The sequence below is a fragment of the Cibotium barometz genome, chromosome 57 (genome assembly GCF_041138505.1).
Source record: "Cibotium barometz isolate CiBa-2024 chromosome 57, ASM4113850v1, whole genome shotgun sequence".
Taxonomy (NCBI): domain Eukaryota; kingdom Viridiplantae; phylum Streptophyta; class Polypodiopsida; order Cyatheales; family Cibotiaceae; genus Cibotium; species Cibotium barometz.
In genome coordinates this window covers 4,100,001-4,115,831 of record NC_141102.1, presented here as the reverse complement: position 1 = coordinate 4,115,831, position 15,831 = coordinate 4,100,001, and the positions used below count along the sequence as shown (strand labels likewise).

At 42.3% G+C, this 15,831-nt stretch overlaps 2 protein-coding genes across 6 annotated transcripts in view; one reads left to right on the top strand and one right to left on the bottom strand.

Annotated features, from left to right (window-relative positions):
• LOC147606333 (AT-hook motif nuclear-localized protein 10-like) overlaps positions 1 to 9,011 on the top strand; it is a 32,182-nt gene extending 23,171 nt beyond the window's left edge. For all 4 annotated transcript variants that reach the window (XM_086792294.1, XM_086792292.1, XM_086792293.1 and 1 more), the window contains 2 exons: positions 8,137 to 8,298; positions 8,425 to 9,011. In XM_086792294.1, coding sequence (XP_086648420.1) covers positions 8,137 to 8,298; positions 8,425 to 8,736 — 474 coding nt within the window. In that variant the 3' untranslated portion in view covers positions 8,737 to 9,011. The remainder of the gene's footprint in view (positions 1 to 8,136; positions 8,299 to 8,424) is intronic.
• A 4,646-nt stretch (positions 9,012 to 13,657) lies between these two features.
• The window catches only part of LOC147606332 (ras-related protein Rab7), a 2,334-nt gene continuing 160 nt past the window's right edge, over positions 13,658 to 15,831 (bottom strand). The window contains exons 1-8 of one of the 2 annotated variants that reach the window (XM_086791753.1): positions 15,808 to 15,831; positions 15,607 to 15,724; positions 15,499 to 15,525; positions 15,311 to 15,410; positions 14,466 to 14,612; positions 14,311 to 14,391; positions 14,081 to 14,226; positions 13,658 to 13,979 (exon numbers count right to left, since the gene is read on the bottom strand). The exon at positions 15,808 to 15,831 is cut by the window's right edge and continues 160 nt beyond it. In XM_086791753.1, the coding sequence (XP_086647879.1) occupies positions 13,913 to 13,979; positions 14,081 to 14,226; positions 14,311 to 14,391; positions 14,466 to 14,612; positions 15,311 to 15,410; positions 15,499 to 15,525; positions 15,607 to 15,659 (621 nt within the window). In that variant the 5' untranslated portion in view covers positions 15,660 to 15,724; positions 15,808 to 15,831 and the 3' untranslated portion in view covers positions 13,658 to 13,912. Of the gene's footprint in view, positions 13,980 to 14,076; positions 14,227 to 14,310; positions 14,392 to 14,465; positions 14,613 to 15,310; positions 15,411 to 15,498; positions 15,526 to 15,606; positions 15,725 to 15,807 lie in introns of both variants that reach the window. The other variant, XM_086791754.1, reaches the window with a different exon arrangement.

The following is a 15,831-nucleotide window of genomic DNA, read 5'->3' as shown; positions in this document are numbered from 1 at the left end:
CACATTGATGAGTTGCTCTCTCAAATCCTGCAGCTTGTTTAAGTGACTAGACATATCATCTCCTTCATTCATTTTCTGATTTTCCAGCTCTCTTTTCAAAAATGAGATCCTAGCCTCATTACGAGCAGCATACATCTGCTCCAAAGTCACCCATGCATTCTGTGAAGTGCCAGCTGAACGAATATGAGGTATAATGGACCTCTGAACTGACAATGCAATGAGTGACAAAGCTTGTGCATCCCTGGCATCCCATGTCTTTTGAGCATTTGTTCTCTGAACAGGCAATGGCTGTCCTGGAGCCTGTACCTGTTGTCCTCGTCCACGAGCACCCCCTTGGGGAGGAGTCTCTGGAGCCAATGGACCTGGACGTGGTTCATCACCACTAACAAAATCCCAAAGACCTTTTGCCACAAGCACATTTTTCAGCATAAAACTCCATAAGGAGTAGTTCGTGCCATCCAATTTGTCTTCCTTAGATAAATATGTGAATACATCACTTTGCTGTTGATTTGCCATTATGCTTTACGCACAATGTTGTACCTGTTTACCAAAAAACCCAATAGCAAAAACCCTGATAACAACTGTACTCCACTGAATACAGTTCACCCAAATCTGCCTGCACTCTCAATCCTCTGAATGTGCAGCTCAATGCACCAATGACTGAGTAGAGCAGCAAATGGCGTACACAATGCCAAAATGCCCCAAAAATGCCCAAATTGGCTGCACCCAAACTGTGCTAAAAACCTGTATATTTTTCTTGCTAGAAAAACTGCCTGTTGTGCCTGTATATTTTTCACAGAGAAAAATAAAAATGCCCAAAACTCAAAACCTGTAATGCTTACCAGCTGAGATAAGAGTTGATTGATGTACTCGTAGACCGTTGTACTGTGCAGGTACTTTACGAAACCAGTCCTCTGTAAGCAAGCAGGTACAGTACGGATACTGAGGCGACCACAGTACTGCAGGTTCAGTAAGCGCTGAAGGCGTATGGCTGCGCAAGTGATAGTAGGCACTGTCGGGTCTGCAGGCGGCGTGTTGTAGTACTGTTGGCGCTGAAGACGTAGGCGTACGGTGGCTAGTACACGTGCGCTGTACACGTGCGCTCAAGTTATAGGCGGCGTACTGACTAATGCAGTACCCGACTGAAGGCGACCAGGTACGGGCAGCAGGCGCAGAGTATATCTGACGGCGCACAGGTGTACGGGCTGAAGGCCAACTGGAGGCGACTAGATACGGGCAGGTGGAGCACACGTACAGCTGAAGGCGGCGCAGGCTTGGTGTACGGGCATCATATGCTGAAGCCGGCGCTTGACTGAATGTGGTATACTGTACGGGCAGCAGCAACAAATGTACGGGTAGTGTTGAGCAAAGCTTCAAAGGCTCTGATACCAATTGAAGACAGGACAGGGTTAGGGTTAGGGTTTACAGAAAGCAAATAGGCGTGGAAAACCAAGCAGAGAGAGTGAACACGACTGCTGTAGATATCTCAATGAATGAAAAAGTGAAGTACAAGCCACATGATAGTGACCCCTAAAGGATAAGTGTTCACATGACCGGCCATAAATGTGCCGGGTGGACCAAAACACTTATAAACTGCATATAAGTGAAAATGAACTAAACTGGGGGAAAAAACCTCCACTAACTGAAGTAAAAAGTGCCCCAGTAACCTACTGATGATCACTAGCACTCCTCTGGGTGCATACACAGCATAAGACCCAACACAATGGTGCCCTTGGCTTGCAGTCAACCCTGTTTGACTTTTTGCTTTTTCTCTGCTTTTTGACCAAGAATGGTGCTTTTTCTTAATCAATCCTTATGGACCCTGTCTCCATGTCTTCTTCCACCTATCTCGTGTTCGGGCATGGATTTCGTTATGTGAAATAGAGCTAGGAGGGCCAAATAGTTACATTCTCTCTACTTCTCTATGTCATGAGCATGTGATTAGCGTTAAATCTTTATTGCTTTGCATTAATCATCATTAAGCATGTTTTCGCATAGTGGTCATGTTACATTGGTACTAGAGCTTGTCTAGGTTGTTTCTAGGAAAAGTTTTTTATCAATGCTAGGGTTTGCATATAAATCAGCAAATTAGGGTTTGCATTTTAGGATTCGCAAGCAAAATTAGGGTTTGCGTGCTTGCATCAAATCAGCTTTTTGCTCATTGTTAGCATAGTATAGTATTAGAAAGTCTAGATTTCAATCTAGCATGGTTCTAGGGTGTCTAGGATGCATGTAGAAGCCTAGGTTTAGGGCTTTGGGACTGATTATAGCAAAAACAACTGCAAGCATTTCTTCATGACAACCATAGAGGATATTTTCGCTTTGATGAAAAGGCAAAGTGAAGCTAGTTAGGAAATGTTCAAACGGCAATCCCAGGAAAGGGAAAAGCTTTACCAACAAGCATGTGAAGACCAAGATCGCCAAAGGAAACAACGTGAAGAAGAAGCAAGGCAAAGAAGGGAACAACATAAAGAAGAATTAAGGCAAAGAAGAAAAGACAACGAAAGACGTGAAGAAGAGTATTGGAAAGAAATAAAGAAGCTTTTTGCCATGATGAGTCAAAGTACTCCAGTGGAAGCAAGTGTGGTAAAGACCAAGGCCTTTGTGTGAATATATGCTCTTATGTGTGTCTGCGTGTGTGTGTGTGTGTGTGTGTGTGTGAAAAGTGCGTGTGTGAGAGTATATCTTGATACAGGGTTCTACACCCACTATTGGGCACTGCTGACGTTAGTGGGGATGTCGTAGTATCTAGTCCATACTATGCATAATGGAGTTGATAGTTATATAGTCTTGTGGGTTGATTACCATGAGTATATAACATGCACGTTCCTAAAAAGTGAATTGGCATGTTTTTGGATTCATCTAGGTATATATATATATATATATATATATTATGGGCACAATATGAGCACTTTTTATGACATTTTTGATGACTTTTTATGGCTTGAAAAGTGAAAACCGACCTGATTACGACTTGCTATCACTTTACTATATGAAGGCAAGTCATGGGTCATTCATAATCATTCAAAGAGAGAGATTGCAGAGCCAAGACCAAAGGACATGCAGTCTTACAATTTGGATCAGCCAAGTACATCTCCAAATCAGTGTTTTCCATTAACGCACAGTGGAGGATAGTAAGCATATAAGTTCATTCATAGTCTAGATCTACATTGGATCTATGATAATCATTGTAATTACTCATTCATTCAATAGTATATAGTAGAAGTAGGTTAGGTAAAGAGTCTCTCTCTTCTCCTTCTCTCTACTTCTCTATGTCATGAGCATGTGATTAGCGTTAATCTTTATTGCTTTACGTTAATCATCATTAAGCACGCTTCCGCATAGTAGTCATGTTACATATCGTGAAAGAAAAACCTGACCACTGCAATATCCATAGCTTCTCGCTTCCGAGGATCCCATGACTAGGAATAGCTCTTTGGCCACCTCGTGATGGTGGTGCCGTGGGAACAACAAAAGGCCCAAGAGGATTACCTGAAGTAGCTAGTACTCCTAGCTTGTGCCGCATAAGTACCACTAGATGCACTAGAAGCAAAAAAAAAAAAAGGAATTCACAGCCACAAACCTTGCAGGTGGAGCTCGAAACACCTGTGCATTGAGCCTTTCTTGTAGCTCCTCCTTCTCTGTTGGAACTGATTGGCAAAAAGCCACATCATGGCCAGGTTCATGCATCAAATAAACTCGCACACGATTGGCACCTCCTTGTCTTTGCTTGCTTGCAATACTTGCACTTACATTACCTGGCACCTCCACTTGCATATGTCTCATCACAGTCCACCTCTTCCCACCATGACGACCACTTAAGTAGCTTGCTTCTTGGACCGCTTGTTGCCTAAAGCTCTAGGTGCCATTGAATGATTGATGATTGAAGGAGAAGAAGATGAAAGTGATGAGGAGGAACACATTGGCCATTGCTGTGTATGGCCTGTGAACTTTGAAGTTTGAAGGAGTTGGAGTCAGTTCAATCCCAAGGAGGGACGGCTAGTGCACATAAAGTAGCAGCCCGTTTTTTTTTCATTCAACTCTTATCAACGGGGCAAGTACTCGTTTGAAGGTACTCTAGTACCTTAGGTACTAAAGTAGGTACCTTTTGTACCTTTAATCACAAGATGACATCCGTTGCATTCCAGGCCGTCACATGGAATGGAAATGCTGCTTCCAAAAACGGCATAACCTTTTTCCGGATGTATGCCACATCATCATTGGTTCCCAGTCGTTCCAGTGTTCCACATGAAAGGGAAACGCCGTTCCACCGTTCTAGACCACAAGGAACAACATTTCTTGTGACTATGGTGCGAACCCATCATATGCATGAACCCTAGCAACATACTTTAGGGTTTATGGTGGTCATTTGTGGCCGTCGGCGTAGACAGCCCATTGGCCAAGCCAAGGGGCAGGTGGAAGGCCATACAGGGTGCCCATGTAACTCGCGGCGGGTGCCCGGGGGACTAGGGCCTTTGACACACTTATTGATACCATCACTGCACATTAAAACACTTAAACATGGCCATAGCCTTAACACATATCCATCATAGGTGTGTAACTCGTGGCGGGTGCCCGGGGGACTAGGGCCTTTGACACACTTGTTGATACCATCAACACACATTAAAACACTTAAACATGGCCATAGCCTTAACACATATCCATCATCACTTTGCATGAAACATAAAGGTGGACAAAACATCCACAAATGCTGAAAATGGAGCTTGCACATGTGACACCGCATAGAGGCCGGAATGGGCCGACCCCCCCCTTGGAGTATTTTATTACCCAAGGAGAATAATATCATGTACAAGCTTTGAGGGCCTTACTCTCCCCACAGGAGATGCCGGATTATCCATATACAAATGCCATAACACAGCCCAACACGAGGCTACCAAGCCGGAACACAGGCTATAGAAATGCCGAGCCAACAATATAATCCATATACCTCCGTGTGGGTATTGATTCTTCCCCAAAAACCACGGGTCTTCATGCAATAGAGCTGGTACAGCAAGTGCAACTCTCCATTCAGCCGGTACAGTAGGTACAATGGCTGGTACAATAGGTACAGTGGTTGGTACAGTCGGTTTGGTGGCTGGTACAGCAAGTACAGCAAGTACAAGGGTTGGTACAACAAGTACAATGGCTAGAAATCATAATAAATGATTAAATACCCTTGCCTTCAGTATTTCTTCGCGATGGAAGCCTCCAAAACAGTCCCCAACAGTCGGTATTCTTCATGGGCAGCCTTCAAAAGAGAGAGAAAGAGAGTAGCCATCATTAGGGCAGCCTGTAAACGGTGGTAGAGGCTAGTGTGCAGCAAGAGAGCCTCCATTAATGAAGAGAGAGGGCTCCAATTTATAGATTTGGGCCTCTCATGAGCTAAGATGGCAAGCGAAGGCTACAATGACAAGTGGAGAGCCACACAATAGTTGAAGTGACAAGTGTGAGGCCACTTGTCTCACTTTAATCCACTTTCTAACAAGTGTGAGGCCACTTGTCTCACTTTGGTCCACTTTCTTGCCACATGTCCCAATCTAAGAGATGGGTGTTTCCATAAACTTTATGTCTAAAAATATCCCAACTGGTAGACATTCTGTCATAGGTACTTTGCCAACTCTTGGTATCTGCTCAATTCCAGATGTAATGATGCGAATAGAATTTCCATCGGAGTCGGGCCAAAAATAGCTACTCTTCTAAATTTTAGGAGTGTGGTCCTTTGTATTCTAGGATAATCCCCCATTCCCAAAGCTTGTACTTTCCAAATATTTAGACATCCTGGAGTCCACCAGACCCCTTTCATACTGGGAAATGTCCAGGCTGGTGACATCATTAGGTGCCTATTCCAGACGATGGCAACACGTGAAACACAACATATATGTGTATATTTGTCCTCTTTTACAAGTCGGTCAGCCCATGTGCTCAGACGACCAGTAGATAGATGCCCATGTTCCCTATAAAAAGGTGCTCCAGCCTTGTTTCATATCTCATATCTTTGCCATCCAGCCCTTTCTTGTGTACATGCCCCGGGCAGCCCGCAAGACAAGGAAACACAAGGAGAAGAGTGTTGAATTGAAGGTGACCTGCCGTGGACAAAAACACACAGCAAATAGAGGTCTTTTCTGGGGTTAATGCAAGTACAAGATGCTGTCCTGGTTATACAACAGAAGGCGGCCTGTTTGTCCTCCTTCATGGGTACTGCTTGTAGAGACTCGAGAGAGATCCAACATCAATAGTCTTGGTGCTGATTTGCGGGCAACAGCAGTCCATTACTCATTCAACAATATAAGCAAGTTCACTTTTACGGTGGGGGCCCTTTGGAGGGTTATTTGGGACCCGGTGTACTCTCTCCATAAGAAGGAAGTGGAGCAACTGGTGATGCCCAAAGTGACTCTTCCCAAACCATGTTATGCTCCCTTATTTCCAAAGGTCTGCTCCCTAATTAGGATGACAATATGTATATGATATGCTCCCTTGCCTTCCAAGGGCCTAATTAGGATGACAACAGTTATGGAATGTTGGAAAAGAACAATTTGCAAATACCTAGTCCAACTAACCACAATCTCACTCATTTTAAGGGCTTTAGCCCTTACTTATATCCCTAACATGCAGTCAACACAGTACGTACGTTCATGTTTTTTAATTAACAAATTTAAAAATAAAACATTTGGTAACTTTTCAAGTTAAACCAACATCAAACCCAATTCGAGTGTAATTTGGTAATATTCCAACATCAAACCCAATTCGAGCCTAATATTGGGAAAATAGGAAGAGTTTGAAGAATTGGGAAAAATTTGGTGAGAATTGGGAAAAATATTTAGGAGAATTGAGAAAATTGAGGGAATTTGATAAAATTGGGGGGCATTGAAAAAAAATGAGAAAATAGGAAGGAATTATGTAAATTGGAAAATGAAAAATTGGGTGGGAATTGTGAGAAATTGGAGGGAAATGGAGAATGGGGGATGCCCACAACTTCTAAGCTCCAAAATAGGGATGCCCATTCAAGTCATGTGAGCTGTTTTGTCCAAGTCCACATGGTGGACGAGGTTTTTGGCAAGTCCCAAACCAATCAAGGCTATTGCTTTGTCATTTTGTCTTTCCATATTGAGGATTTGTTGCCGGTTTCTTCTATGTTCCCTTAATTTTATCAAAATATTTAGGAGAATTGAGAAAATTGAGGGAATTTGATAAAATTGGGGGGTATTGAAAAAAAAAGAGAAAATAGGAAGGAATTATGTAAATTGGAAAATGGAAAATTGGGTGACAATTGTGAGAAATTGGATGGAAATGGAGAATGGGGGATGCCCACTAAGCTCCAAAATAGGGATGCCCATTTAAGTCATGTGAGCTGTTTTGTCCAAGGCCACATGGTGGACGAGGTTTTTGGCAAGTCCCGAACCAATCAAGGCTATTGCTTTGTCATTTTGTCTTTCCATATTGAGGATCTGTTGCCGGTTTCTTCTATGTTCCCTTGACGATGTGCCATACTTCTTTCCGCAATCGGATCTTGGTCTGCCACGTGGGGAAGTTTACCCCAGTCAACTTCTCGACTGTAGAAGAATCTGCTTTGTCCCCTTTTGGTGGATCTTCATCTCTTGACGGCTTGCTCCCAACTTACTTGGGTGAGGATTTGTGGTGTACTACTATGAATTCATTCAGCAGGAATTGGATGACATCATTAATAAAATGGGTCCCTCTATCGCTTCCTAGTTTGAGTGGATACCCAAATCTAGTTATAATATTTTCATGAAGGAATTTGGTGGCTGCTTTGCATCAGCCTTTATGGTAGTAGGGCCTCAATCCATTTGGTACTTGGGAAAATTAAGGGACATGGCGGGTAAATTTAAGTGGAGAAATTGTGTAAATGGAGACTACTTTGTTTATTGTTGAGAGAGAGAGAGAGAGAGAGAGAGAGAGAGAGAGAGAGGAGAACCGTACGGGAGTGTGAGTCACAGGAAACGTGTGGAGTACTTTAGAGCAAAAGAGAGAGAGAGAGACCTTGCTGGAAGCTAAAGATTTGATGGAGGCGCAAAGAAAATGGCATCGTGGCTAAAGTATCGTATGTAGTTAGTGTACTGTGCATATCAAAGGCAGTGATGTCTAAGAGAGAAAAAATGTTTTTTTGGTGCTGTGCAGGGACGCTTTGAAATTCTGTCTTTGTCTGGTTCCTTTCTTCCTACAGAGAGTAGTGGCATATGCAGCAGAACAGGTGGACTTAGCGTCTCTTTAGCAGGTCCAGATGGACGGGTTGTTGGAGGAGGAGTAGCTGGACTGCTGATGGCTGCCGGCCCTGTACAGGTGAAGCCTTCTTGCCTGTCTTCACATCTCCATACAAAGTATCACATTTCTGATCATTTTTGAGGGGATGGTCCCTGGGTTGCCCGTTGAGAAGACACCCGTCTGATCACCCATTCTTCCTTCCAGGTTGTGGTGGGCAGTTTTCTTTCCAATGGGAAGAAGTCAAGATTGGCCAATCGAGATGGTGACATGCCCAGTGTTTCTCAAGGAGTGAACATAGGTTCTTCAAATGCACCTATGCCAACAGTACGCCCATCTTCGAATGAGCCTTTCTCAGTCAAATTTGACTACCCCTCTACCACCAGTGGCAATGCCCATCATCAGCCACTAAATCATAGCATGGCGACTGCATTTCACTCCATGGGTTGGCCGGGCTCTCAAACCATGTCGGATGCTAGGCGGAACACGGATATCAATATATCACTGCCAGGTGGTTGATACTCGAGCACATTCAGAATTCTGGCAGCTCTCCAATACTGATCTCTTCTGAATGATGATGTATACCTGCTAAACGCACCTAAAAGGAAGGAGCTGGGTTGGGGCCAACTCAAATTGTCATGGCACATTCCCGAGGATTGTTTTTTATTGAGGTTCATGAAGAGACCTCCTCGGCTCGCCACAAAAGTTATGCTTGTATTTTTATTTGGAATTTGCAGGGTTTAATTTCAATCATCCACTAAAAAAAGTTGAAGATAATGGTGGTTCTTGACAAAGATAGGTTCGTTTGCTTTCACTGCTATGTCCTTAGGGTTGGTTTTTCCTTCTCTCTTTTTTCTCTCTCTCTTTTTTTTTTTTTTTTGGTGGAGTGAGGGAGGGAGGGAGGCAGGGGTTTTGAACGCATCCCTACCCAATATTGGGCTATCGTCTCCCCCCCCCCACCTTCCCTCCCCCCCCGGGGTTAGTTTCTTTCTCAGAGTCTCACTTTAAAAGACTTGAAGTTGCTGTATGCCAAGCTAAACACGCATTGCTTTATCTTGAAGTGGTTCCAACTTCCTCATATTGGGTACTTGATGTTGGTAATTGGGTTTTGGGGTCCGCATGGTGCCCAGAGATCTCATGGTGGTACAAACTTTTTGAGATTTCTCACTCTGCAAAGGAGAAGTTCTCAATTATACAACTAGCAACGTGCACTATTTCAAACTTTAGTGTTCTTGTTGACTGAGATTTTCCCACTGCCTGGAGTGTTGATGTGGTGATTAAAGGTGAAAAAGGAATTCACCAAAACAAGCAGCAGCTGTATGAAACTACTCGGTGTTTTGCCTCTTTGTTATACTGCCATTTGGAGCGAGATCCATTGTGCCTCTTTTCATCTTTAGTGGTTTTTCCAAATTTTAGGAGCAAGGTCTTTACAATAAGCTTGAAGTTCGAGAGAGAACATGAATCAGCAGGAGATGTGGTAAGAAAATGATCAAGTTCAGCAGGTGATGTGGTAACAAAATGATCAAGTTCCGGATAGCTTTAAATAGTCAGGAAAGGGTAACTTTGGAAGCACCACGATATGCATAGTTGCGTTGTACATATCAAAACCTTTGCAAATGAGAATCAGCTTGAAACAATGTCCTTGATATGGAAGTGCGCAATCTTTGGTATTGCATGGTATGTGGCGAGAGCCGCACTAGTAGTGTGTCGTATTATTTTAAACTCTCAGGAATGCGGAATTTTCAGGATGGAGAGCTGGTTATAAGCTGAAAGCCAGCTAAGGACTAGTAAAATAGAAACATGAGATATCCTTTAAATAATTTATGCATTTGTACGTACTATAGCATCTATTAGCGACAATCAAAGAGTGCAAAATTCAGGTGCTCGTGTAGATATGCTGGCTAGTGATTTTATTAAATTTTTGATGTCAGGTCTAGACAAGGAAATGCATGCACCTGACTTGAAACATTTCGAGGTCTTTCTGCATGCAAAAAAGTTTTTTTTTCCGTAAAAAGCACACACTGAAAATTTTATGCGATGGATTTAGGAGTATGCGATGGATGTAGGAGTACTGGTCCAACACCCAATTTGCTTAGGAACACCATCACACTTTTCAAGTATCACATCGAACATGGCAAAGATGTATTGAAGTGTGCGGCTGATAGAATCATCATCTCTGCTACAATGTATCAAAACTCCCAAATTTGATGGGTGTGGGGGTTATTGGAGAGCACAAAACTCAATTTCAGCGCATGTTCTTAGCCAATGAAGAGCTTGCATGTCAGCTTTTTCCAAGCAGACAATCCAGGCAGCTGCGGAAGTTGCCAGCATTTCTTGCCAATTAACCGGTCATGGACTTGCTCTCCATGTTAATCCCAAAAGAGGGGAACCTTGGAAGCATTCACACACCCAAGTGTTTAAAGCACATTTGTGCACAAATGCTGCAAAAGAAAAACACTACTCTTAAGGTTAACTCCTCCTTTGGGTTTCAAAGCATTATGTTCACAACGCACCAACCAAGCATCCGCTTTCAAGTGCCCAAGAAAAGCTCCCAGGCTTCATTTGCTATTTGGGCTAATTATAGTTTTTAAAAACAAACATAAAGCAACTACTCACTCTGCCTTGGACAGCCACAAAAGCGCTAAAAGGTTGGTAGATAAGAGAAAAGCAAACGCAAGCAGACAAGGGAAACTGCTTTCTTTGAATATCTTCCTGTAGGGGTTTAAAACTCAATCAAACTAAGCAAATTAATGTTCTTTGTATTTAAGAAAATTCTAAATTAAATAGATATCCCTTTCGATGTATTAAACACGTGGTGGATTTACGTAAAACGGGAAATTCTATATGGCTTTTTGACTAGCTGAACTATATATATAAGCAAAAAAGGAAATTTTTGTTTGCTAAATTATAAGGAATAAAATCATTTTGGTGATTATATAATGAGTTTAATATGTTAAAAAATGATCATATTCTTACAGTTTTAGATGGAAAATACTAAAACTATGGAATAACAATAGTATTTATTAATAGGGTTATTAAGTTTTTAGCTATTTTACACAAATTTAGTAGAATAGGGTTTTCAAAAAGAGATTTATGGTGCTATTAAACGACTAGTGAATATATTGTGGTCAGGAGGCATCTAATTAGGCTTTTAATTACTGATTAGTGAAGCAATCATACTAGAAATGAATTTAGCGGAGTAATCAACGGTTCCCAAGAAAGAGAGACCGAGGAGGAGGGAGCCATCAAATCAGTACTAAAACTATGCAATAGCAATAGTACTTATTAGTAGGGTTATTGAGTTTTTAACTACAAGGGCTATTTACACAAATTTAATAAAATAGGGTTTTCAAACAAGATTTATGGTGCTATTAAATGACTAATAAAATAGGGTTTTCAAACAAGATTTATGGTGCTATTAAATGACTAATGAATATATATTGTGGCATCTAATTAGGTTTTTAATTATTGAGTAGCGAAGCTATCATACTAGCAATCAATTTAGCGGAGCAATCAACGGTTCCCGAGAAAGAGAGACCGAGAGAGAGGAGGTGGCGGCCATGAAAAATTTCCCTCCAGTTGGCCAAAGTTGCTTGCAAATTCTCTCTCTCTACTTAAAGCTTAGTAGAGGTGCAAGTTTATATACCTAGATGAATCTAGGAACATGCTCAAATTCACCTAATAAAGAAGTGCAATTTATTATAACCTCATGGTAGGCATCCATGAGAAAATAAACCATCAACTCCATCATGCATAGTATGGACTAGATAGTACGTCATCCCCACTAACATCACCAGTGCCCAATAGTGGGTGTAGAACTTGGAATCAATATACGTTTCAACACATCCCCCACACACGCACACATAAGAAAGAGCATACATTCATACATAGGTCTGTGTATTGTGTTTCTGTCAAAGCTCCAGAGATATAGGGAAGACTCATCCATAATGAAGCCTAGAACTAAGGATCATAACAAATAGAAAGAATTATTACATCAAAAAGGTAGTTGATAGGGCATATGCACCCACTAAAGATAGAAAGAATTAACACAATATCAATCGGGTGCAACTTGGACGAAAACTTCACAATGTGAAATTTGCATATCCGCTAATACAACATAAAGATATACCTAGATGAATCAAGGAACACGCCCAAATTCACCTCATAAGTGCAATTTATAACCTCATGGTAGTCATTCACAAGACAATAAACCATTCATGCATAGTATGGACTAGATACTACAACATCCCCACTAAAGTCATCAGTGCCCAATAGTGGGTATAGAACTTGGTATCAATATATGATCCACACATCCCCATGCCTTAGTGCCCAATAGTGGTTATAGAACTTGGTCTCAATATATGATCCACACACATCCCCCATGCCTCCACCTGCGCCACCAGCCCCCTCTTTGTCTTTCCTCATCCCCACTAACGTCATCAGTGCCCAATAGTGGGTGTAGAAATTGGTATCAATATATGCTCCAACACACATTCCCCACGCATCCACCTGCGCCACCACCCCCCTCTTTGTCGTTCCTCCGCACATGCCATGCGTGCATCAAGAGCGAACGGCTGGCTTTGTAAGCTCTTTCCCGCTCTATGCCGCTCCTCCGCCTGGTTGGCGCTCTCTTGCAGGTGGATGCCAGCGATGGCCAGCTTAATTGGACCTATCTTTCAGCTTGTGCGGCCGAATGTTCATCTCTGCAGCTCCTCCTGTCTCAGGACTATAAAAAGCAGTCGAGTTTCTAGCTTTCACTTCAGGCCACAATGGACTGCGCTCGACATAAAAATTACAGACCCACAAACCAAGAGGGAGAGGGAGAGGGAGGGGGCCACGCATATAAATCTTATTAGAGAGATGAAATAAGAAATGTAGAGGAGAAAAACAGGGAAGCAGCACGTAAGCTACGTGGATCTCTTGAGGAGCCAAGAATCCAAGAAAAACGGTGATGTGATGCCTGCCGTAAAAAGAATTGCACATACAAACTAATAATACCATACATAGGGAGGACAATGGCACACATAATATATAAGCCAATCTGTTGAGAAATATTGAGAATAAAACTATGTCAAACATGCTGGGGCAGCTTCCAAAGATTAACACATGTTTAAGCAGATCCAAGCTCCTGAATAATTGTTACAGATCCCACGGAGATCCTCCCTGCATTCAATATACTGCAAAAGACACTTCCTACAATGAACTCCCAAAAATGCCCACCTAGAAAAAATACATACCTCATAAGGTTGGAATATAACCCACCATACAATTTCAGAGAATACTTGTTGCACGTATTTGACCACACACACACACACACACACACACACACACACACACACACACACAAAAAAGAATGGAATAGAGGAAGTTTCTCGAAGAATACAAAGACATCAGAAACAAAAACAAAAATCTAGAAATTTGAAGTTTTACTGAAGAGTACCTATTTGATTAAGAATCATTGAAAGTTATGATTTAAATCAAGAAGACAAGTCTATTAGATAATGAGAGAGAGAGAGAGAGAGAGGGAGAGAGAGAAATCCTCACTCCCTCACTCACTCCCTGCCCTAAAACTAAAAAGAAGGCGGGCTTACAAGAGTCACTGAACCTACCCAACTCATGCAATGTGGAGTCCACCCAAATGGCTTCCACATCCAAATAAGAAGACCTCACTTTAGTGGCAGTTTGGTACTAGAATTTAGCATGCACAGGTAGAAGATCTCTGCGTCCCTCCTGTCGAAAGGTCGATTGTGTCTGGGAGATAACTGCAGATCAAGGCACACAAGAAATGTGATTTCCTCTAGTATTTTGCTCAAAATGCATCAGTTCAAGATAGCGCGCAAAATTTAGTCCAAGCTTAACTTACATTTCTTCATCCATCTCGTTTTTCAAGGCATTCTTTGCAATACACTGAAATGCAATATCCACATTCAGATCCTCCTTGGCTGACGTTTCGAAATAAGGCATGTTTCCTTTACTTGCACACCAAGTTTTGGCCTTCTTTTCTGATACCTGAAAAGCCCACAAAATCATACATTATGTTTCCAAATGCACAGAAAAGAAGTCTGTAAAATTAAAAATGATGAGAATGCTCACCACTCGGCTGTTCCCACTGTCAATGTCTACTTTATTTCCCAGCACCATGAATGGAAAGTTATCTGGATCAGATGGATTTGCCTGCTATGCCAGAACATCAGCACACAAACAAAGCTTGGCTATATGTGCAGACAGAAGCCTGCACAATTCATTACCTGAATGAGAAACTCGTCTCGCCAATTGGCTAGGCTATCAAATGACTTCATGACATTCACATCATACACTAGAACACAACAGTCTGCACCCCTATAGAAAGCCACGCCAAGGCTCTGAAACCGCTCTTGTCCTGCTGTATCCCAAATCTGCAGCAAATACTAGCCCAAGTGAGAAGGACTAATCGGCCTAGAGAGCCTTCACAAATCTGAGAACATTTTTTCTGGGTTGGGAAATCTTTCCTCAAAGTTTAGTTCCTGCATAAGACACCTTTCCAACACCTGCAAACTCTTGTGGACACAGCCATAGGTAAGGGTTTTGGGGGGAGGGGGGGGAGTATGAGGGTCGTATATCGTTTGAACCATGCCCCAGAGTGGATGCAGATTTATGTGTAAAGTCCTGTCATCTTTATTGTTAGTTCTCAGAGTGAAGACCATCATGTAAAGTTTCTGATTTGCTTCCGCGGACTCGGCCTTACAAGGGACTGTATTCTTAGAAACTACTGCCTTCTCAAACCATCAGTAATCCATGCCCTACTTCATGGTCAGATGCTAAATCATGCTGAATTTCTATCACCTCACTGAAGGTGATGCCTTCACAAACCATGTATGTCCTATATCTGCAAGCCCTAAGAGACATGACTCAAAAGGGGAATGCGTTTTCAAAAGGCTGATGTCTTCACTGTATCCCAAATCTGCAAACCCTACATAGCTATGCAAACACTACATAACTAGGGCAAAATCAGGAAATCCTCACCCTAAAAGATCAATGCCTAAAACTGTTTCTCAACTAGGAAACTTCAAATTGAGGGTAAGCCTGATCTCAACAGATCGATGTTTCCACACACCTGCATGGTGACCAGTCTGTCTTCTACTTGAACCTCCTTTGTGAGAAAGTCTGCTCCAATGGTTGCCTTGTATTGGTTGCTGAATTTCTTGTTGACATATCTATGGTGATGCGATCAAGGGGAAAACACCACGTTATGGAAGGCAGATACGCTTTGTTTTGCACAAATCCATTGGCCAAAAAGGATACCGATTCATCAGAGACGTTTTCCCAACACTGCCAACCAAAATCACAGCCGATCGGTGGGAGGAAAGGCAAGGAAAATGCAGAGAAAAGAATCAGAACTGAAATACATACCCACTGTCTCCGAGAATGATGACCTTCAGCAGAGTTCGTTTTCGCGTGGCCATTGCCCGCAGGAGAGTTTAGGGTTACCTCTTGCAGCAATCCTGCAGGGTCACCTCTAGCAGAAATCCTGCAGGAGAGATTAGGGTTACCTCAGGAAAGCATGCAGGGGAGCTTACGGAAGCGCAATGAAAAGCTTCAGCAAGAAATTACATTCAGAATTTGCAGATTTGCGGG